Source organism: Kwoniella newhampshirensis, chromosome 7, assembly GCF_039105145.1.
Source record: "Kwoniella newhampshirensis strain CBS 13917 chromosome 7, whole genome shotgun sequence".
Classification (NCBI taxonomy): domain Eukaryota; kingdom Fungi; phylum Basidiomycota; class Tremellomycetes; order Tremellales; family Cryptococcaceae; genus Kwoniella; species Kwoniella newhampshirensis.
Window position 1 is genome coordinate 458978 of NC_089961.1, and position 21284 is coordinate 480261.

The window sequence follows — 21284 nt, forward strand, 5'->3', positions numbered from 1 at the left end:
TTCCTCACCCGGCGGCTACAACTCAGTGGACAAGAAACGGAACCGAGCATCTTCACCAAGTACTTCACATAATCAATCGAAGAAGAGGGCCGCGTTCCGATCAGAGCTTTTCGTCGCTCCGCCTACCCCTCCGGAGAACGAGGAAGTGAGGATGTCGTCGGACGGAGAGAACGAGGACTTGATGTTTGAGGATGAGTATGACGATGCCTTCGACCAGGATGAGGACATGGAAGGTATGTATCTGGATAGGTGCTCCTGTCGCACGATCCAAGCTGACACGGACCATCCGCAGATGTCGACTCCACCTCCGAACCCGATGTATACGACGCGCTCTCTCCCGCCATAGAGGGTGAGCCACAATTCTCCCATGGCAAAATCTCAGGCGGCTACTAACTTTCTCATCTCGCAGAAGCTCCACAGAAGAAGCCGTACGACATATCATGGAAAGTACGGACGTTACAAGAGATCATAGATATGCAGAATAAGGAGATAAAGAAGATTCAGTCCTTGCTGGAAGTTCCAGTAAGTCTCTGACGACACACGACAACTGGACGACAAAAACTCACGTTCTCTGGTGTAGGCCTCAACGGCAGCCATACTTCTTCGTCATTATGTTTGGAACTCCGAGAAACTGCAAGAGCAGTTCTGGAACGATCCCACTGCCGCGCTTCAAGGCGCCGGACTATCCCCGCCTTCCTCTCCCTCGACCAGAACTCAGACTCTACCTTCATCCCCAGAGAAACGTCCGAATAGATTACCTCGTACTACAGTCGCATCACCGAGCATAAGGACACGATCACGGCTTCCCACCGAGCCCTTTGAATGTCCCATCTGCTGTACGGACTTTGATAAGACTCTTGTGGAAGGGAGCACCTTTGCAATGGGTTGTGGACACAGGTTCTGTCGAGACTGTTGGGGAGAGTATCTTTCAGGAAAGGTCAAGGGTGAGGGGGAGAGCGCGAAAATCCAATGCATGGAGAGTGGATGCCAAAGAGTGGTGAGAGAAGAAGTAATAGACGAGATTGTGTCCTCCGACATATCCAAACGGTGAGCTATGAATCGCTTAGGGAAAGAGACTTTGGCTTACACCGATTGTAGATATCATAATTTACTGAACGCCGCATTCGTCGCCGACTCGTCTAACCTGAGGTGGTGCCCACACCCAAACTGTGAATACATAATCGAATGTAATCAGGCACCAGCGCGGATGCTTAACCAGCTTGTCCCGACTGTCGAGTGCAAATGTGGACACGAGCTTTGCTTCGGGTGAGAGCTGCACTCTGTTTGTCCCGCTGTTCCTATCTGACATTTGAGCAGATGTGGCTACGGCGCAAGCCATCGACCTGTCCTTTGCAGAATAGTCAAAATGTGGGAGAAGAAATGTGCAGATGATTCAGAGACTGCGAACTGGTTACAAGCCAACACGAAGGAGTGTACCAAGTGTCAGTCGACCATTGAGAAGAACGGGGGATGCAAGTAAGTTGGCGAGTGGGATCGAGACATCAGCTGATATCCTCATCTAGCCATATGACCTGCAAGAAGTGCAAATGGGAATTTTGTTGGGTATGCATGGGCCCGTGGTCGGAACACGGGACGAATTGGTATCAGTGTAATCGATTTGATGAGCGAAGTGGGATCGATGCCCGAGATACACAAGCTAAGAGTCGGGCGAGCTTGGAGCGATATCTTCATGTTCGTGTCGACCTTCGTAATCCTGGCAGACCAAGCTGACCCTATTTTATTGCCAGTACTTCAACCGATGGGCCAATCACGAACACTCTGCGAAACTTGACGCCGAATTTTATCGCAAGACCGAGAAGAAGATGGAGCAAATGCAGAACAGTGGAAACTTGTCTTGGATCGAGGTCCAATTCGCCAAGGCAGCCGTCGATGCTGTGATCAAAGCGAGAATCACGCTCAAATGGTCGTATTGCATGGCCTTTTAGTAAGCTTGTTGCTGTCGTTCTTTCTGAAGGAGTACGAGCTGACCTACCGTCATGTCAGCCTCAAACGAAACAATATGACTGAACTTTTCGAGGATAATCAGCGAGATTTGGAGAGGGCAGTGGAGAGCCTCGGATATCTGCTTGAGCAGAACATCGTAGATACTGACTCTATAGCAAAGCTGAGACAGGACATTACGAATCAAGCAGTGAGTCTGAGTATCCATACCGGCTGGAACGAAGGCTGAATAATGTAAATGTAGGCGTATGTTCAAAAGAGACACGACATCCTGATGGATGATACCTTGAAGGGATACCTCGAAGTGAGTACGGTTCGTACCAGAAGTCGAACAGCAACTGATCATGATCTCGACACAGCGGCGATGGGAGTTCTCGGTGGACATTTGATGTCCTAGATTGTCCGAGTCAAGGCCATTGAGCATTCATACTACATGGAGTATGGTTATGTAGCTTATGTCGAGATGATTGACCGATGTTTTGTGTACTCGTACTCTTACGCGATGCGGACGATTAGTCACATCGAAGCTGGACCTGTGGAGTGGAGGTCGCATCGAAGGTCAAAAGTCTAGTGACTCAAGGCGAACAAAATGAACCATACAAAGTGCACCTTGTCCTTCTCTTCATTTCCGTAGAATCGTCTTGTCCTCAAGCCGTATTCTCCAATCATAGAGCACTTGGCCAAAGGAGCTCTATCAAGACCATCGACATGTCTCAAGACTTCACACAACAACTGAACCAAGCCCAACAGCTCATTCAGACCTTACTCGACCATATTCACTCGTTCCCCATCGAGCGACTAATATACCACGCCCCTATACTGGATAGGATAAGATGGGAGACATGGCAGCAGGATGAAGTGATGGGACTGAAGAAGTTTGTGGAAGGGGTGGAACATCATGAGCGATTGATCAGCGGTGTGAGTGGGTCGAGCTTCTCACAAGACTCGTATTGCCTGTTCCAAGATCTCATGCAATTTCGAAAAACCAAAGACTAATCGTACTTTTCTTTTTCATTCCCGGGTGGATCCTGGGCACATCTTATCTACAGATGATATCATCCGGTATTCCACCCCAAGACGACCCCATCCCATCCGTCCAAGGTCTCACCACATTCTGGAAGATCGTCATCACCTCTCCTCCACCCATCGTCGGCGTCCGGATGGCCATGGGCGGAGATAGAGGACGTGCGTTCGGTCTGAGTTCAAGCTCAAGCTCAAGCTCGATTGCGAGCTCGGGAAGGGGGAAGTTGGCTGGACAGGAGAATGGGAAGGGAAAGGGGAAAGGAAAAGAGAAAGAAAAAGAAAAAGAGGTCTGGGTGGACGTTATCGCTCAAGGAGGAAGGGAGTGGGTGAGGATATATAGGTGAGTGTGTGTTACGATGTGTTGTGACCGTGGATGGTGAGGACTCTCGGAGCTGCTCCTTGGGAAAGACCTGCAGCCATTTTCGGACGGGGACAGAGGCGCAGACTGAAGACGGCCTTTCGCTGGCTGGGACACACGAGATCGTCTTTGGGAAGGGCGGCAGCACTGACAACACACATCTCCACTCTCAGCAAAAAGATCTCGCATCTCCTCGCCGAGTTCCGCGAAATGGACTCGTACATTAACTCCGACTTTGATTCTGAGTCTGAGGACGACGCCGAGACCTCGACGGTGAATGCCCATCATAAAATGAATGATCAGATGACCAACAGTCTCATCGCCACCGCGCGAGATTTGATTCACGCTTCATCGATGATCCCTCGAATACCCGGTGTACCACCCCCCAAAATCACACTTCGACTCACCCGTATCCCGTCATGTCCCCTTGTACTCGAAGGGTTCGAAGAAGGCGACGGGGAATGGCCCGACGACAGAATACCTAGAACATTCGAACTCATACGAGGAATGGGAATCAACCTGGTTTTCGGTGATTTGTCCTCTGAACCACTCTCAACTTTGCGAGGCCATCCAATTCCCGCCAAATCGTTGCCTTCCCTTCGACTAAATCTCGATATTACTGCTCTGATGGGTCTCTGCTCAGACGTCTTACACCACCCTTTACCGAAAAATAAAGAAGAAGCAGCTCGAAGATCGTTGCGCCCTGCGGGACATCTGATAGGGAATGCCTTGACAAGTGCTAGAGGGAGGGATGGGACGGGCAGAGGGAAAGGAAAGGCCAAGAAGGGAGACGAGCAAGATGAGGAAGAGATGGAACTGCTGCAAGGACAGAGTCAGAACTCGGTGGAGCTGTACAGATGTATCTTGGAGGAGATGGACAGACCGTTCATCGAGGAGTTTCATGGTGTTATCATGGACGCATGGAGGCTCATGAAGAGGAAGGATGGAGCTCATCGATTGCCCAGAGACCCCGGGCTCAACGGAGATGCGGAACAAGTTGACGATGGAGACGACAAGAGTGCAGATGATCTGCCCGATATCGAGTTCTGGACGACGAGACAAGCCGCTCAATACACATATGAAGCGCTGAATTCTGGACCAGCACATGGGTATGGAGGGGAACAACGGCGGATGTTACGGATGTTGGGTCTTGAAGAGGGTGATTTCTTCCAAGGGTCACGTTACGAGGGGAAAGAAGGTGTTCTGAAAGGATTCAAAGTCAAAAAATTTGACGATGGCGAGGGCGACGAGTACGATAATCTGGGCCGAAGAGATGATAGTCCGTCGTGGAAGCTTGAGAGGTGTAGTCTCGAAGGAAAAGAGGTAGATCGACCGGGACTTGATACCACCTTGGAAGCGATCACTCGGATTTTCCTGGATGAATATTACGCATCCACGATGACGATGAGATCAACGAATCACGGAGGTAAAGCGACATTGCCGAATTTCCTCCAACCGAAGAAAATGCCCTCGCCGCCCGTAGCCAAGATCTCTCTCCCTTTCCCGGTGGTCAGTCTACACAGCTTGAGCAGAGGTGCGAAAGAAGGAATGACCACCGTCATGATGGGGACGGCGACTCTCAAAGAGGTGTGGAGTCAGACTAGATGGAGAATTAGAGGTTGGGAAAGGGCCGGGTATGTTTGGGATGACTCAAAAGTAGGAGAAGAAGGAGAAGAAGAGAAGGAGGAGAGGGAGAAAGGGTTTGCGACTGTGATGATCTTCCCGTACAGAGTATTTGGTGAGGGGAAGAGGGTCAGGTTCGAACAAGGAGACTATTCGTATCCCCTTCGATAAACAGATCACCTCCCATAGAATCACCCTTTTCCATATGTGAGTGAGTGGGAACTCAGCATAATGTGCGAGCATTATGGCGGATGCTACCACACCTGGCATGTTCGACACACACCGTAGCTACCGCGTTCGGTATGTTCGCTCGCCACGAGATACATACTACAACAGTCCACTAGAAAGTGTCAAACAAGCGATTCTATTCCAAGGGAGACCAGTTCACCGATATCAGACATCACAACGATTGGAAGCGAAACGCAAAGGCTGATAGCTTGGAAATGCCGCCAAGGCCACATCACATCATTGCCAGCGGATCTACAACGCGAAGCTCATCAGCATCTTGCCCAGCAACCACATCCGCGCTATACTCACCATCATCACTATCGCTCATAATATCTCCGGGACTGACTGGCTCCGCTTTCACCTTGACCTCTACGTAGGGTTTCCGTCTTCCTGAGCCAGGGACGGATGTTCGAGATTTCTTGGTTGAAGTGGGCTGTATTCGAGATCGAGGAGGACTGACGGGTCGAGGTGGAGGTGTCTGCTGAAAATCATTTAGCATAGGGACATTTGTTTGGCCGCAATTCACGTCAGTTGCACGCTGGAGCGGATATGGACTAATGGCATGTATGGAAGTTCAATGAAGCGCATGCTTCCTCATTCGATAGCTGAAAGGACCTCGATGAATAACCAGACTCACCTGAGCGTACACTTCACTGGCTAGCGGATCACTTTCCGCTATCTCAAGATCTCCCTCATGGTCCGCTCCTTCTCCCCCGAAACCATCTGATCCTTCATCGTATCCGTTCCGAGTCCCGTCTCCTTCGCCATCGTCATCACTCGGAGAGTCCTGTACCCTCCGGCGTTTCTTCGACTGAGCCCGAGATGGCGCTCGATTGGGAGGTGATAAGGACGATTTGATAGGCTGACCACGAGGCGCTGAGGACGGTTGTGGTACTACTGTAGAGGGACGTGAATCTGATTTACGTTTCGGGGTAGGTTTTGTGGTGGCCCTACCTGAGGGAGTGGCTTTGGAAATTGACGGAGTCGGTCTGGCTGCAGGTGTCGCCGTCAGACCTGCAGGTTTCAGAGGAGTGGGTTTGCTTGACGGTGCTGCTATCCGTCTAGTTCTCGCAACTGCTTGAGTCTGAACGACAAGTCGCAAATGATGTTTCAGTATCCGTACCATAACTTGAACATAGGATGACTTACATCTGTCGTCTCTACCACATGCTTGTCATTTGCCGATGGGTTCACCACTCTCTCCTGCTTCAGAACACCTTCCAGCCTGTCCCTCAAACTCCAATACCTTGCTTCCCACTCATCCCGTTCCCTCTCCAAACCCTCTCTCCTTCTAATCTCCTCATCCATATCCTCTTGCCAGCCCTCTTTCTCCGCTTCCAGCTCCTCCAACCTCTTTTCAAACAGTTCCAACTGATCTTCCGTCTTCGCCAGTCGACTCTCCGCCTTTCGCAGGATGATGTTCTCGCTTTCCAACTCTGCTATTCGGAGCTTGTACTCCGTGTTGGTCTGTAAGATACCCTTGTTCAGGAATGTCGCAAGCTCCAGTTCGTGGTTCGTACTGGATAGTTGCGACTCGAGTGTGGTGATTGTTTGGCGCGACATCGGACAGGCTAGGGTGAGTGAAATGAGTCACTTGGACCCAAGGAGGAAGATTGGGCACGAGAAGGGTAGACGAGGACAATAGAGACGCGTCGAGGTGAGGTGAGCGATATGTTCGTTTCCGTCAAACGGCTTGCGTGATAGCGCCGCTCGCTGTTCAGGTAGAAGACGTATGACACCTGGTCAGGTCAGGTCTCGCTAGGCCGAGGTTTGGATTTGGATGCGCGATCAACGGGTTTGCATTGAGACGAGTGGCAGGGAGGGGTGAGCAACAAAAGCAATAACAAAAGATAGACATGAAATTGCGGCGCGACGAATGAATGACTACTTGTTGGTAGTACCTGAACGCAACGTCAACTTTCGGGTTCGTCCAGTCAACGCCTTTCCTGTCAGCCTCGATCTTTTCGTCTTTCCACATCTCATCACATCAATTCGGCACCTTTTTCATAGGCAGCCACTCTCAGCCTCACTCATCGCCATGTCAGACTCGCCTGATCGTAGGCATTATCGAAGAGATTCTCGATCTCCCCAACGGAGAGACTACCTCTCCAAAGGATCCGGTCGATCTTCCTCTCGTCGACGATCACCTGGACTGGGAAGTCCCCCGCCATCGCATCGGGATCGTACAGGCGGAGGCGGAGCTGGTGGAAGACCGAGAGATAATGGATATGGGGATAAGGAACGTGTGAGATCCAATGGTGCGGGTGCTGGACCAAGTAGAAGAGGTGGGGGTGGTGGTGGGTATACCGAGAGAGATAGAGAGGAGGAGAGAGCGATGGAGCGCAAGAGATTTGATGATGATGTGAAGAGAGATGTGAGTGTGGAGCTCACGATGGATAGACATGCATCGTTTCTCAACCGTGCTTCACCGCTGTACGACACGACAATGGTTCGAATACAGCTTTAGATGAATATCCACAACCTTCCCTGTCTTCTACCTCCTCGACCAAGCTCGTGACTCAACAAGCGCTGACATGTTCCCACAGGATTATCCTGACCGACCACCCTCCGTCGAACCTGAGAAACCAAACTTTGGCAACTCCGGACTCCTCGCCAAAGAAACCAACACCGTCAAAGGTGTAGAGGTCAAATACAACGAACCTGCGGAAGCGAGGAAACCGACGAAGAACTGGAGATTGTACGTCTTCAAAGGCACTGAACAGATCGGTAAGTGGGCCAAGCAAAAATCCTTCTTCATCGAGAGCTGAGAGCTGAAGATGACACTGTACAGATCTCATACACATCTATCGCCAATCTGCCTATCTCATAGGTAGAGATACGGTGGTACGCCTCCCCTTTCACAGCAGAAGAAAATGCACAGTGTCGCTGATCTCCTCCCCTCCATTGAACACGCAGGTCACAGATATTCCTATCGCCCACCCTTCTTGCTCAAAGCAACACGCTGCGATCCAATATCGTCAGATATCCGAGAAGAACGAGTTTGGCGATGTCACTACTAGTATAAAGTGAGCTTGGTATGAACTATCAGGCCTCCTTGTGTCCCGTTCGGCGGAGACGCTTTCTCTCCAGGAGGACGAATGCTGGGTCTATCGTACCTCGCTCCCCAATGTGAGAGAGACAAAGGCTGACGGCTCTCACGTCACAGACCGTTCATTATCGATTTAGAGTCCACCAATGGGACGTATGTGAACGATCAAGAGATTCCAAAATCTAGGTGAATGACACTGCCCCATCATTAGTTGTCGTGAGTTCACCGACTGATGTTTGACTTTGTACGTTCAGATACTACGAATTGAGAAGCAGTGATGGTGAGTTATGCCTCGCTAGCCGGTTGCCAGCACATCGATAACTAATTTTTGTATCACTCGCTTCCCAAGTCATCAAGTTTGGAACTTCCTCCAGAGAATATGTCCTCTTACACGAGGATGCTTAAGGGGACACATGGGAGGGGAATGAAAACCGCGACGAAACCGTCTGACAGACGGAAATATGTATGCATCTAGTCACATGTGCTGGGTTTCGGTCCTTCAATGGTTCTTGTGCGATCTGCCTTCCTTCCCCTTATGAGAGCATCGTGATCTTTGCACGCTCTTTCACTGTTTCCGGAGTAAGGTTGTACAGCTCATCTATCAGCGCTGCTCTGAACGTTCCAGGACCTTTGACATCAGGTCTCTCTGCCGCCACTTCTGCAGCGACATTGTACACCAGGATCCTATTTCGATTGTCAGATTGATCAGCCAAGATAGCACGGGGGCAAGAAGAGACAGTTTTGGTGAAAACTTACCCCGACAAAGCTGCCAACAACATATCTCCTTGGACCAATTGTGAGAGGTCCTCATATGCCTCTTTTTTGGATAGATAGTCAAGCCTTGCCGCAGCCGCAAAACAACCTATCAAAGTACCGGTCATACAGCCTGACCCGGTGATGCTCCCGAGGTACGAATGCCCATTGGACGCTTTCAAGACCACGGACCCGTCCGAGATGTAATCGCTTTCGCCAGTCAGGACGATGATGCAGGCTATATTAGGGATCAGTAACCTGCTCTGACCACAGGTAATTGCGACACCATGAGGAGACTTTGCTCACCCCTCTTTCTCGCAAGAGCTTTGACGACAGCTCCCGGATCGGAAAACCCAGAGCCAACAGAATCAACACCCCGACTGGCCACTTCAGTAGATTTGGCCATTGCCCCAATCTCAGCTGCATTACCCTTTATGATCGTGGGTTGCCAGTGTGACAGCAGGTCTACAATGAGATGTAGTGGAGACTATCGTCAGTACTTGACGCCTCAGTCATATGGCTACCTGTAGAAAGAACTCACCAACGGACGTTTCTCTTCGATATGATGTGGCGCCGATTGCAACAGGGTCGAAGACGATGGGTTTTCGATTGACGTTTGCTTGTCGACCAGCGACGAGCATACCCTCCTTATCCGAGATAGTCCTGCACTGAGTTGTCAGTGTGAGTTTGTCAAAGTATGGTTTGTTGTACGAAAAGCTATTCACCCAAAGTTGATGAGCAGGGCTCCGATCGCCGGACTGAGATCTGCCACGTCTCGAGGATGGGTTGACATGATTGGGGATGCTCCTATGGCAAGCGTGACATTCGCTGAATCATTAACGACAACAGTGTTTGTCATCTGTTCGACAAGAGGATTAGCGACCATTGCAGAATGTCGCAGAGATCTTGGTGAAGCGAGCTGCTGGTCGTGGTGATGCCCACTCACCTGATGCACGAGCGGCGTCTCTCTCTTCACCACACGTATGAGCTCCATGACACCCGTCACAAGACCGTCCACCGTCAAGTCTCTCTTCGTAGGGATTCCAAAAATGGCCATCGGGTCTGGCAGGGTCTTCCTCACTCGCTTGAAAGATCCTACTAGGTCTCGAAGTGCTCGTGCTGCTTCTTTCGGTGTTTCAGAGGCTACTATATCTGAGATGATAGCTATTCCGTCGAGGTGATTGGCGGATATCGGACTGATGGAAGCGTGGAGCAATTGTGCAAGATTGGGAAGGTGAATTCCCCCTAGGCGAAGAAACCCGACTTAGTCAGCTGAGTTCCCATCATCACGAATGACTGACAGCCAAGATGAAATGAGATGACAAAGACATACCTATAGCAACGCTCTTTATCCCCGTCCCCCCGAGAATATCGAGGATCTCCCCTACGCCTTCTGGTCCCAACATCTTCTTATTTCTCACATCTTTACTACCAGTAGGCCAAACGGCTCCTATTCCCACATAATCCGCTCCTTGGTCTATGGCTTTATGGGCCTCTTCTACCTTGCCGATCGATATACCGATGATAGCATCGGGTCCGACTAGTTGTCGAGCGAGAGGTATGGGACAGTCTGTCTGACCGATATGGATCCCGGCGGTTCCTGAGAGGTATGATGGATCAGCCAGGATGCAAGTGTACAGACGACTTGCGCAAGAAAGACAGAGAATGGATATTAGAGGTATGACTCACCGACAGCTAGATGAACGTCTATGCGATCATTGATGAGAACAGGGACGTTATACTATTTACCAGATATCAGTCTGCTGAGTGAATGACTCAATCAGACCTTTCCAGGAGAGATGCATTACCCACTCTATCACAGACATCTTTGGTCCGTCTAGCTACTTCGATGAACTATGAGCCTTGACGTCAGCTTCAACACCGCCATCCGACGGTATGCGACGACCAGCTGAATGCGCTCACCTCTCCTGTATCCGCATCTTTCTCTCTGACCTGGACTAGTGTCACGCCGCCTTGCAGTGACTATTGCGAGTCCGGATCAGCGTCAGAGATCGGTGGGGAGGAAGAAGGCCGGGGCACGTACCTCTTCGAGACTCTCGTAGTAGTCCTAAATCGACATCAGTGACAGGTCACCGATTTCTCCCAATCTTGTCTTTCCAAAGGATTTGCTCACTCACTTTCCCTGGTGGTAGGAACTCTCTCCCCGTCACCAGATATACGGAGTAGTCGATGTCCACTTTGACCATCTCGACAAGCCATACGATGTCGTAGCTCTGGCGGGCGATGGTGATGAACAGGAGAAATGGGTCGTTCACTGATTCCTCTAACTTGTCCATTCATGACATGTGGACTTGATGTGCCTGGAGCGGAAATCAGAGCGGGGCGCCGTGTTGACGAGGTATTTTCAGAATCTGGCTTGATGATAACAGACATGCATAAAGACCTCGAGCTGATGCGATCGTGAAAGAATTGAATGCTTGTGGTCCAAGAACGTCCGAATGATACCATCATGCATTAGTTGCAGAAGTGTCCATGTCCCACGATATCTTACAAAACCATTCCCGTACCTAATACAACAGCACCGACCATACCTAAACCGACAGCCGCCATCTTACCAAACACCAACTGACCATATCCCGGAGCACCAGAACCAGATTGTGACGAAGCCGGTGCAGAGCTTCCTGAGGCCGAAGCGGAAGCGCCAGTCACTCCACCGGTACTCGAGACTGCTGCTGTTCCAGATCCGGTCGCACCAGCACTGGCGGTTGAGCTTGGGCTCGAGCTGGTACTAGTGGCACTCGCACTTGCTGTACCGTTGCCCACCAGGCCTACACCATACGCCCGGGTGGAAGCGCCGCCCAACGCCCACAGGAGACCCTCCATGACGTGGCCTTGGAAAGTTGAGTTCTGCCAAGCTGCGAGGGACATCAAGGTCAGCTAGCCCGACCTAATGCTCAATCACTAATCACGCATAAAGCGTGGCTCACTCTCGTTGGTGTGTCCTAGAGACGTGTAGAATGATCTACCTGCTTTCGTCACAGAGTCGAGGAGCGGTTGCGCAGAGTTGGGAGAATCGATGTACCAAGCGATAGGATGAGGTGACCCTTCCGGCGGGTAGTTGCCGGTGGAAGTACCGTCGTCTGGCAAGACAAGTGGGTCAGTCGTCGAGCCTTATTCGCAAAGATGGACGACAACTCTTCTTGCGGATAAAGAAAACACTCACTGTTATAACTTGACTCATCGACTGTCATGATGACCACAGCTCCCTCGCTCCTGGGATCAGATCGGAAATGGTAAACTTCCTCAACCTGCACAGAGATTAGCTTTCGATCTGGTCGTGTTGGCGTGACGGTAAGCTCACGAATGTCCATCTGTCAGGTACGTTGGCTGTCGCCGGGAATGTCGAATTAAGTCTCTCAAAAGTCTACCATGGAACGATCAGCACGCCAGCACGATGATTTGTCGCACACGTACAGCTTGTTGTAATTGGGGATGATAATCAAAATAGGCTACGACCACAATATCAAGTCAACACTGATCATCAGAATGATGGCCTTTTGCAACAAGAGGGAAGACTTGACTCACCTCCGACAGCTTGCAGATAATTATTATCCTGGAAAAGACAGGCCGATGCAGCATGTACACCTGTATACACACCTCCGGATTGGAAGAACGTCTGTAAGGCAGCTTGGCCAGGTGCGTCGAGAACTATAAGGCGGAATAAAATATGGAACGTCAGCCATCGTCTACCAGCTATCTGCACATGAATGTTTGAGAGCATGTCCCCTCACTCACCTTCATCCGAATTGGAGACGAACATGACTCCATCGAAGCCTGATAGCGTTTCATTGGTGAAAAGTGATCTATCTCTGGGGTAGCGGAAAATGAATCAATTCCCAGTTCGTCTGAAAATATAGCTCTTCCTCCGTCGATATACCGTCCTCTCTTCGGCTTCCTAATTCAATCTAGATCTGACCAGGTATCCTATCCGTCGTATACCAATTTCCAGATCTACGAGCGGGACTAAAGTCGACTCACTCTGAAAACACGAATTCGACCCCGTACTGTCCCGCTATATTGCCCAACACCTGAATCGCAGTAGGTATCGAATCATGTCTGAATCCCGCTGTAGCCGTATACACCAACACTCGAGGTGTAGATTGTGGTTGAGGTTGTGCTTGTTGGGCTGAAACGGTCGTTGTGGAGATGGACATCATCATGATGGAAGCGATGAATGTGGGTGGTAATAGTCTCATGTTGAGGTCGAGATGTGGCCAGGCGTCGGTGTGATTCTGAGTCAGACAGAGACGCGAGAGGAGAGGTCCAACGGGCGAGAGGTCTACTCCAGATGGGCGTCTTAGTGACAGAGCGATCTTGGTAAATCACATGAAACAATGACGATGAATGTTGACGTCGGAAAGAAAAGCAACGGATCCACGAACTCGCTTCGGTGGAGGTTCAAGATGCGCCGGAACTATGTTTGTAAATAACCAATGCGTTCGTCTGTCTGCAACAAAGCACGACTGCGCTTGCATGTCTATTCGTGTGTCAACACGACCCGCGAAGGCAATTTCTGCATGATTCTCTTTCTTGCCCTCCAATCTGTAATTCTTTCACTGTACAACAACCTGTCGGTATAGACTTTTCGGCATATCCCTTCCATCTGCTTCGCTCCATTTTCATCTGGACCGAGATCCCTTCGCCATCGGTCTCGGCTATACACTGACTTGGCCGCTTCTTCGAACTATCTCAATCCTCTCCTGAATCCGCTCTTCTTGTTCATTTCTTCGTCTCTCCCACTCCCGTGCTGACCGACTCCCCTTCCACTTCCTTCGACGCAGCTTTCGGTGTCAACTGGCCCATCTCCACCTGATTTTCCAGAGCCTGAGTGATCGCCTCAGGTCTCAACCCTATACCATGAGCATTACCAAAGTAATCCCTCTTCGCGGTCAGATCTGGTATGATCTCTGGTTCAGGGACCGAGGCTCCACCAGACGCCAGTTTTGCCTTCGAAGGTCTTGGTCGGTGAGTGTCGACCGCTTCGATGGGTAATGGATATCGCTCTTCGTGACACCCGTAAGCCATGGGCGTGATCTTGATCAAGGTATGGAGGGGTATCTGCGAATGTCGCAATGATTGTCAGCCAAGGGAAACGTTCGGGACGACGACAATGACCTACCTTGATGTATGGCAACTCCTCTTGCGGCCTCGCTTGGAAATATGCGTAGAGACATCTGAGAATGGCTTGATGGGCTATGATAAGAATATTCTCCTGCCGTTCCAGCTCCATGATAACGGGCTCAAGTCTCACGACCACATCACGATACGACTCTCCTCCTCGGTATCGATAATTAAACTTGTCTTCATCTCTACTTTCGTAATCTTCGGGGTACTTTTCCTATACATTGGTCGAGAGCTGTCAGCTGGTCGGTCGGTGAGAAGAGAATCCAAGAAAGCTCACCTCAATTTCCTCGTAAGTCATTCCATCACAGACTCCAGCGTCAAGCTCGTCAAGAGACTTCCAGGTCTTCTTTTCAAAGGGCAGGAAAGACCCGGTCTGCTGTGTTCGCTGGAGAGTGGAGGTCCACACCTGTGGCAGAATGTTGTCAGTGTACGCGCACATGATCCTCATAGACAGCAGCGACACTTACCTCGAGAGGACCGTCTCCAATGTTGTCCTTGACCAAAGCGGGAAGGGATTGTGCATACCTCCACCCGTTCGGCGATAAATCTGAATCACCACCAATTTTGCCTTCGACATTGTACATACTCTCTCCGTGCTACATTACATATGTTTCAGTCCGAAATCGGCCACATGCGAGGGGAGCGCAAGACTCACTCGTGAAAGATAGATACTCCTTGGCTTTAGATGCAGGTTCATCAAGTAGAACGCGACTCGACTCTGGAGATACCCTTGAATCCTGTTGATTGTAACCCTTTGTCCAACGTTCAAAATTCGACAATAACTGATATCCGGTTCCGTGATCGTTTGGTAGACCCTCTCATACTCCGAAATTCTCTTCCTGAAGTCTCGCTCGGCATCCTCTCTTGACATCCCTTTGTAATCTGGATCGCCCGATTGGACTTTCAGAGCGACATTGGTTGCGATGACTTGCGGATCGTCGCAAAATGATTCGAGGAAGAGGAGCTGGAGGTTCGGTTCTTTTGAGATACGATTTCTGATCCACTCTCTTCGATCAAAGGTACTGTTGGTAGCATCCATGATTCCGACATTTCCTTCCTTTTTCAGCCAGGTGATGAGGGATTCCAAACTCTCCTCTGCGAGAAGTTCTCGCGTCTTCGTAGCTTTGGCGTCGGTATGTGAGAAGTACGTGGCTGAGTGATCGACTTTTCCTTGTCCGGACTGCATTTGATCTCTGGCTTTCGACCGTCTCAGCTGACCAACGTTGAAGACATCGACATTGTATTCGAGCCACTACATTTCGAGTCAGGGAGGTGATCAATCTGCCGCACGACCGACTTACACGAAGGTATCTCATGAGTTTGTTACTCAGATATGACTTTCCTCTTGCCGGCAATCCAACCATTGCAACGACGATCTTAGCCTCGGAATAATCGGGTTTTTCGACTAGGTGGGGACAAAGGACATCAGCTTGGCGATCGATAGGACAATGGGCGCTGCTTTCATTTCCTTACCGACTGCTCCAATACCTGAGACTGATGGGGCTCGTGACGGAGCGTTAGAGCTCTGTCGTAGTACCCTAGTGGTCTCATCCAGGGTTCTCAATCTGAAGCAGCGCGTTCATCGTCACTCAGTAAATAATGCTGCAACTCGATAGCGCTTCGAGACTCACAAAGCTGTCTGAGCGCCAAAGTGAGGTGTTCCGGGCGCGCTCAACCTCCCTCCTTCTCCTGGTGTGGTAGCACTGCTACCCGTGCTCATCCCTGCACCTGCGCCAATGCCGAACAGCTTCGGACTACTTGCTCCGCTGGCCGCTGGCGAGGGAACGGTAGACAAAGGTGCAGGAGCAGACCTGATCATGTCGAGTCTCGACACAGCTTCTGCCAGGACATTAGGATCCACAGCGACGTGTTTGTCGGGTGCATTGGGGTTTTGAGACTTGATATCGGCGATGAGAGAGTTGGGAGTGAGGGCCTTGATCTTTGGTGAACGGGATTTGGTAGCGCTGAGTGAAGGGGATTTGGATGATGACGAGGAATTGGAGCGAGCGAGTTGACTGACAGGTGGAGTACCTGATTGTGATGATGACTTGCCCTTTGAAGGTACGTTGGGAGGAGGCATGGACATGGCGGAGTAGGCGTAGCGAAGGGGTTCCGAGGTATGAGATGCAGAATGAATGCAGATGAAATGAATGGGACAGAGTCGAGTAGTAACGGTGACGTCCCGGGTCACTCGAATCACCGCCGGGGGGGTGGGAGATTGACACTCGACTGATAAACTCCCGTTGATTGTTTTTGTGCCACGTCATGATCAGACATAGATCAACTGTATGCGGGGCACCAGAGCAGCTGTTTCTGTTGACATCTGAGTGCTATAATGGACCATCATCCCTCTGACACTCTTATCACACCGAATGGTCTTTGCACTGCATCCCACCAGGACTAGAACATGTCTTCCTACTACGGCGATCGGTCTCGGGACATTCCTTCGTGGGACAGCTTCGACAACCCAGATGACGATGACATTGTCGATACCTCCGAGGTTTGTTTGGATTGATTCAATTTGACAGTCCCGGTCAGACCGCTGACGAAAACGCTCTCGAACTACCACAGTACGCTTACGCATCGCGGGATCATATCCTGTTCTGTATAGATGCCTCTGAATCTATGCAGACTCCGTTCCCAGATCAAGATACCCCAGAGGGGATCATACGAGGCAAAAGCGCTTTGCATCAAGCTCTGGACGCTGTGGCCAAGATCGAGAGGAGCAAAGTCATCACCGGACCAGCGGATAGCGTTGGAGTACTCTTGTGGAATGTCGATGTGGGTCACCTCTTCTCACTTCGCCGCTTGCATCGCCTGCTCATCGCCGGTCTTAGCCCAGCAAAACTCCTTCTTCAAGTGCTGGCAACTACAAACCTGGTACTCAAGTTCATCAGTCGCTGCGAACCATCAACGCGGAGGAGATCAAGCGGATCGTCAAATTGGTGGAGGTGGCGAAAGACCAATATGATAATCAAGGGGATGACGAGGATGTGCAGACCACGCAGCCTGATGTCTTTGGGGAGACTTTTCCACCTTGTGGCCAAAAGGAGGAGTTGAATATCGCCGACGTGCTGGTCACCTGCAATTTCCTTTTCAGAGACGCGTGAGTCGGGCGACGGCGATGCTCCCTAAGCGCAGATTGCTGATCAGCGGCATGCAGCGGTACGAAGCTGGCCGGAAACAAGAGAGTCTTCTTGGTCACAGACAATGATCAGCCACCAGGCAGTTCACACAACCGAGCGCCCGCACGAACCGTCTACGGTGTAAGTCAGCGAATGTTCAGCCTTACGAAGATTGACTGACACGAAAGAGCACTCCTTCAGGATCTGCTCACGTACGGAATCACTATCAACACATACTTCATCAGTCGCCCCGATCACCGTTTCGATGCTTCTCTTTACTGGAATGTAAGTGCACCCAGACCGTAGTGGCCGCGAGATCCGCTCACCTTCTTCATGTAGGACATCCTGGACCGCGAAGGAGAAGAGAGCGTTCTGACAACGGATGACGGTCTGGCGGAGCTTGCAGACGTGATGGGAGAATTGGTCATTCGCCAAGCCCCAAAGAGAGTTCAGTTCAGTATACCTCTGAAATTCGGCGGCAAAGACGGAGACATCGAGATCGGTGTCAGTGGGTCAGTGGTCATTTAGGGGATCAAAATGCCGGGCTGACGAGTGGACTGCAGATACGCGATGGTCTCATCGCAAGGAAAGGGACAGCCAAAATTGGTCAGAATGAGGGGTCAGACTGTGGAGGAAGTCCAAATCAAGACGGAGTATACTTCGGCCGTGAGCTCAGCTGCATAACACGTCAGATTGTCAATTCAGCTGACGTTCAATTGTCTTCAGGAAACTGGCGCCGTTCTCAAGGACGCGGAAATCGGACAAGCGTACCAATTTGGCAACGAAGGTACTGTAAGAAACGTAATCGAGCCAAACTGGTGGGAATCGAATGAGCATCAGGCAGAACAGCAGATGTATGCGGATGAGATCGTTCGGCTTGACAATGAAAGACGGCAGCGGGAAGAAGAAGGAGAGGAAGAAGCGGAAGATGTTGAGATGCCTCAGCAGAGTCGAGCGAATGGCAAGGGGAAAGGGAGGGAACGAGAAGAGAAGCCTAAAGTCGTGGCCAGAACTAGGGTGAGTAGGCACGCATAAGGATAAGTTCTGGGCATAGGCCTTACATTCCGCTACTTGCCATAGCTGCAATTTACAAGCGAGGAGGTGGCACAATTCAAGTCCATGGGTCTTCCCCCTCGTGAGTTCCACCGACGACGCAAGAGATACAGACTGACGAGGTCAAGCAGAAATCAAAATTCTAGGCTTTCAAGGACCGAACCATCTCGACGTCGACGAGAACATCAAGCACTCGTACTTCATTTATCCCAACGAAACCGTGAGTTTAAGCCGTACAGCGATCCATGTTCAAGCGGAACGGAAAGCTAAGATAGCCTGTCCTGTTCCTTGCAGGAATATACTGGCTCTACACGAACATTCGCCGCCCTTCTCAAGTCCTGTCTCAAGCTCAACAAACACGCACTCGCGCTTTGTCGGTTCCGGACCAATACGGCACCAGAATTTGGAGTGCTGATACCGCAGGAAGAGACTTTGAACGAGACCGGAGGACAGGATAAACCACCTGGGTTTCATATCGTCATCTTGCCTTTCCGGGATGATATCAGAAGACCGCCAAAGAATATGACTGATAACTTAGTCGGTGAGTGTGCTCCAATACTCGTGCTGGTGACAACTCCGATATGAGTCTACTATGGGACTGACGATGTTTAACTCATTCAGCCACCGAGGAGCAGGCAAAGTTGATGTCAAACGTTGTGAAGAGATTGAGGATCAAGGCAGGTCGGTATCGATCGGAGGCGTATCCCAACCCAGGTGAGTTGAGGAATGCGTTGGTCATATATGCTCCACTCGCATATGCTTCGCCCTCTGGCGATCATGTCATCTACTACATATTACATGTATACGCGATATAAAGCTGATGCCCCGGATTCATAGCTCTGGCATACCATTACGCCCAACTACAAGCTCTAGCTTTCGAAGAGGATTTCGATCCTGCTTCTCCCGCTGCCCAGGAGCTCGATCGGACTTATCCCAAACATGGCGGTATGCATCGTGCTGCTGGAGACTTTATGAAGGAGTGGAACCAGGCCATTGAAGCGGACGATAGAGCAGAAGAACGCCTGACAGGAGGGAGAAAGAGGACCGCGGGTACCAGGGGCGGTGGTGGGGGTGATGCTGCTGGAGATTTGGAAGAGGAAGATTTGAGAGATGTGAGAGGGATGTGGAAGATGGGTACTTTGGAGAAGGTATGTTTGGCACTCGGGATCAGGAGATGGGCCAGAGTGGTGCATGGTGGACAGAACGCAGCTAACAATGTTTCTTGGTCACTGTGTAGCTTAAAGTGCAAGAGTTGCGGGACTGGGCAAGATTCCACAGTAAGTCCTGATTCAGCATCTCGCCCTTCCATCGAGTGATGACGAGCTGATGTTCTCCTCAACTTAGAAATTTCGCTCACAGGCAAGACCAAGAAAGCAGATATGATCGATACTTTATCAGAATACCTTGAGCAGGAAGGTGGTGCAGGGGGAAAGAAGACGAAGAAGTGAATCCTGCATGATGTGTAATAAGACTGGAGGTTAGGTTCGTAATTCGTCGAGCATCAATCGCTCAACATGTGTTGTACTGTAACATTTTTTCTCGTGTATTGTCTCTGAAGTTGGGCCGGATTGTGCATTGTTGTTAATACAGGCAGCCAGCCTTCGCCTCCCAGAGATACAGTTGCATTATGCCTATTTATGTATTTGCGACCTGTTTGAACTTGACTTTCTTTGTAACCTGTTTCGAAGCTTCTCTACTTGTGTGGGACATCTCGGTTGTTAGCGAGGATCTCGATCCAGTATCCTAGATCGCGGTATCAGCGGCTGGTCATGTCTCATGTCTGCAATGACGTGGGAGAAAGCAGCTTACCATCAGGGTCGTAGATGAAGGCGATGTGCTATGTGGACGTTCGATGATCAGTATCGGCTTTCGAAATAGCTAGCTACCTTCTCGCCCTGCCCAGGAGAAAATCGCGGTCCATGCAAAGTGCAAGTCTTTGCTACCGTCTCTCACCAAGGATCCTCCGTTTGCCTAACAAGAATGAAAACCACAACACGGCCGACTCACTCTCATTCTTCCCTCCTCGGGCCTCTTCTTGAACTTGACGCCCATGTCGTCAAATCGCTTACAAGCCGCATCGAGATCATCGACCGTAACGGCAATATGACCGAATCCTCGTCCTGGCTCCTCGTTTCCCGATGCGTAGCCCTTGAAGCTGGCGTCGTCCTCTACAAACGATCAAATGCAAAACGAAAACAAATGAGCCATCTCTGATCACGCAAGTATAATGGGGAGGACGAGAGACGCATACCTGTACCGTGGTTGTGACACAATTCGAGGATACCTTCTCGGTCGAACATCTTTGCAGTCTTCTCCTCGGTGGAGAGGTTGGCATCGCCGAAACCGGCAGGGAACGCGAGGCTGTGAGATAGGGTTATTCATCAGTATATGCCTCGCCATAGCCGCCACTACCGTGTAGCAGATTACTGATGACGTGGAGCGGGACACTACATCCTTGAGCTTAAAGCTGGATGTAACTCACAAATAATTGGTGAAATCTGAACCTGCCGATTCTCTGAATTTCTGTCACCGTTACCCAGTATCAGTATCAGCTGATATTTCGACTCAATCCCCTCCAAACCGGCAGCGTAGGTTCGAGATCGTTCAGGCGATGTTCGACCGGACTCACCTCCATACCGAGGACTTTCTCGTAGAAAGGGATGGAGACCTTTGGGTCCTTGATCCTGAACATAGTATGGTTGAACTTGTAGGTAGCAGGGTTGGAAGTGGTGGACGACATCCTGGCGAAAGTCTTATTCAGAGTGGATGTGAGTGTGAGCGGTTTGCGAAAGAGGCAAGGTAGCATCAAGCAACTGGGATGATGATAGAAACGATGTTGGGGAAGCAAGACTGGATCTAAACCTTCTACGGTGATCGAGGTTTGGTCGTTGATGACGTCGGAGGGTTCCGATGGGCGGTGGAGGTGAAATTTAATTGATCCCCTCATCTAGTACGGGAGACTGAG

At 50.5% G+C, this 21284-nt stretch overlaps 9 protein-coding genes across 9 annotated transcripts; 4 read left to right on the top strand and 5 right to left on the bottom strand.

Moving 5' to 3' along the window:
- Window positions 1-151: 151 nt before the first annotated feature.
- Window positions 152-2351, top strand: IAR55_003880 (uncharacterized protein; the record flags this gene model as incomplete). Its single annotated transcript, XM_066946985.1, has 11 exons — window positions 152-233; window positions 293-349; window positions 410-522; window positions 581-1047; window positions 1099-1266; window positions 1318-1476; window positions 1524-1692; window positions 1749-1945; window positions 2005-2152; window positions 2207-2266; window positions 2322-2351. The coding sequence occupies 11 exons, from the start codon at window positions 152-154 to the stop codon at window positions 2349-2351; spliced, it is 1650 nt and encodes a 549-aa protein (XP_066802364.1).
- Window positions 2352-2670: 319 nt separating this feature from the next.
- IAR55_003881 (uncharacterized protein) lies at window positions 2671-5137 on the top strand (the record flags this gene model as incomplete). The annotated part of the gene is made up of 3 exons (XM_066946986.1): window positions 2671-2880; window positions 3012-3325; window positions 3517-5137. The coding sequence occupies 3 exons, from the start codon at window positions 2671-2673 to the stop codon at window positions 5135-5137; spliced, it is 2145 nt and encodes a 714-aa protein (XP_066802365.1).
- Window positions 5138-5426: 289 nt separating this feature from the next.
- IAR55_003882 (uncharacterized protein) lies at window positions 5427-6757 on the bottom strand (the record flags this gene model as incomplete). Its single annotated transcript, XM_066946987.1, has 4 exons — window positions 5427-5446; window positions 5504-5675; window positions 5832-6278; window positions 6344-6757. 4 exons carry the CDS (start codon window positions 6755-6757, stop codon window positions 5427-5429), a joined length of 1053 nt encoding a protein of 350 aa, XP_066802366.1.
- Window positions 6758-7232: 475 nt separating this feature from the next.
- Window positions 7233-8648, top strand: IAR55_003883 (uncharacterized protein; the record flags this gene model as incomplete). The annotated part of the gene is made up of 7 exons (XM_066946988.1): window positions 7233-7568; window positions 7741-7921; window positions 7986-8038; window positions 8111-8220; window positions 8361-8429; window positions 8498-8523; window positions 8593-8648. 7 exons carry the CDS (start codon window positions 7233-7235, stop codon window positions 8646-8648), a joined length of 831 nt encoding a protein of 276 aa, XP_066802367.1.
- Window positions 8649-8776: 128 nt separating this feature from the next.
- IAR55_003884 (hydroxyethylthiazole kinase) lies at window positions 8777-11203 on the bottom strand (the record flags this gene model as incomplete). The annotated part of the gene is made up of 12 exons (XM_066946989.1): window positions 8777-8927; window positions 9000-9234; window positions 9303-9461; window positions 9538-9659; window positions 9722-9855; window positions 9943-10241; window positions 10330-10596; window positions 10686-10737; window positions 10809-10850; window positions 10920-10979; window positions 11041-11064; window positions 11135-11203. 12 exons carry the CDS (start codon window positions 11201-11203, stop codon window positions 8777-8779), a joined length of 1614 nt encoding a protein of 537 aa, XP_066802368.1.
- A 301-nt stretch (window positions 11204-11504) lies between these two features.
- Window positions 11505-13174, bottom strand: IAR55_003885 (uncharacterized protein; the record flags this gene model as incomplete). Its single annotated transcript, XM_066946990.1, has 8 exons — window positions 11505-11872; window positions 11945-12097; window positions 12181-12265; window positions 12319-12381; window positions 12432-12466; window positions 12543-12665; window positions 12753-12826; window positions 12996-13174. 8 exons carry the CDS (start codon window positions 13172-13174, stop codon window positions 11505-11507), a joined length of 1080 nt encoding a protein of 359 aa, XP_066802369.1.
- Window positions 13175-13736: 562 nt separating this feature from the next.
- Window positions 13737-16227, bottom strand: IAR55_003886 (uncharacterized protein; the record flags this gene model as incomplete). Its single annotated transcript, XM_066946991.1, has 8 exons — window positions 13737-14075; window positions 14137-14355; window positions 14419-14547; window positions 14609-14737; window positions 14797-15393; window positions 15443-15546; window positions 15615-15706; window positions 15773-16227. The coding sequence occupies 8 exons, from the start codon at window positions 16225-16227 to the stop codon at window positions 13737-13739; spliced, it is 2064 nt and encodes a 687-aa protein (XP_066802370.1).
- A 321-nt stretch (window positions 16228-16548) lies between these two features.
- IAR55_003887 (uncharacterized protein) lies at window positions 16549-19767 on the top strand (the record flags this gene model as incomplete). The annotated part of the gene is made up of 15 exons (XM_066946992.1): window positions 16549-16641; window positions 16713-16922; window positions 16979-17247; window positions 17305-17407; window positions 17468-17551; window positions 17606-17778; window positions 17830-17932; window positions 17993-18283; window positions 18347-18401; window positions 18451-18539; window positions 18614-18860; window positions 18941-19033; window positions 19157-19467; window positions 19557-19596; window positions 19664-19767. The coding sequence occupies 15 exons, from the start codon at window positions 16549-16551 to the stop codon at window positions 19765-19767; spliced, it is 2265 nt and encodes a 754-aa protein (XP_066802371.1).
- Window positions 19768-20012: 245 nt separating this feature from the next.
- Window positions 20013-21059, bottom strand: IAR55_003888 (lactoylglutathione lyase; the record flags this gene model as incomplete). The annotated part of the gene is made up of 6 exons (XM_066946993.1): window positions 20013-20062; window positions 20129-20156; window positions 20327-20487; window positions 20571-20680; window positions 20802-20842; window positions 20949-21059. The coding sequence occupies 6 exons, from the start codon at window positions 21057-21059 to the stop codon at window positions 20013-20015; spliced, it is 501 nt and encodes a 166-aa protein (XP_066802372.1).
- Window positions 21060-21284: the final 225 nt, after the last annotated feature.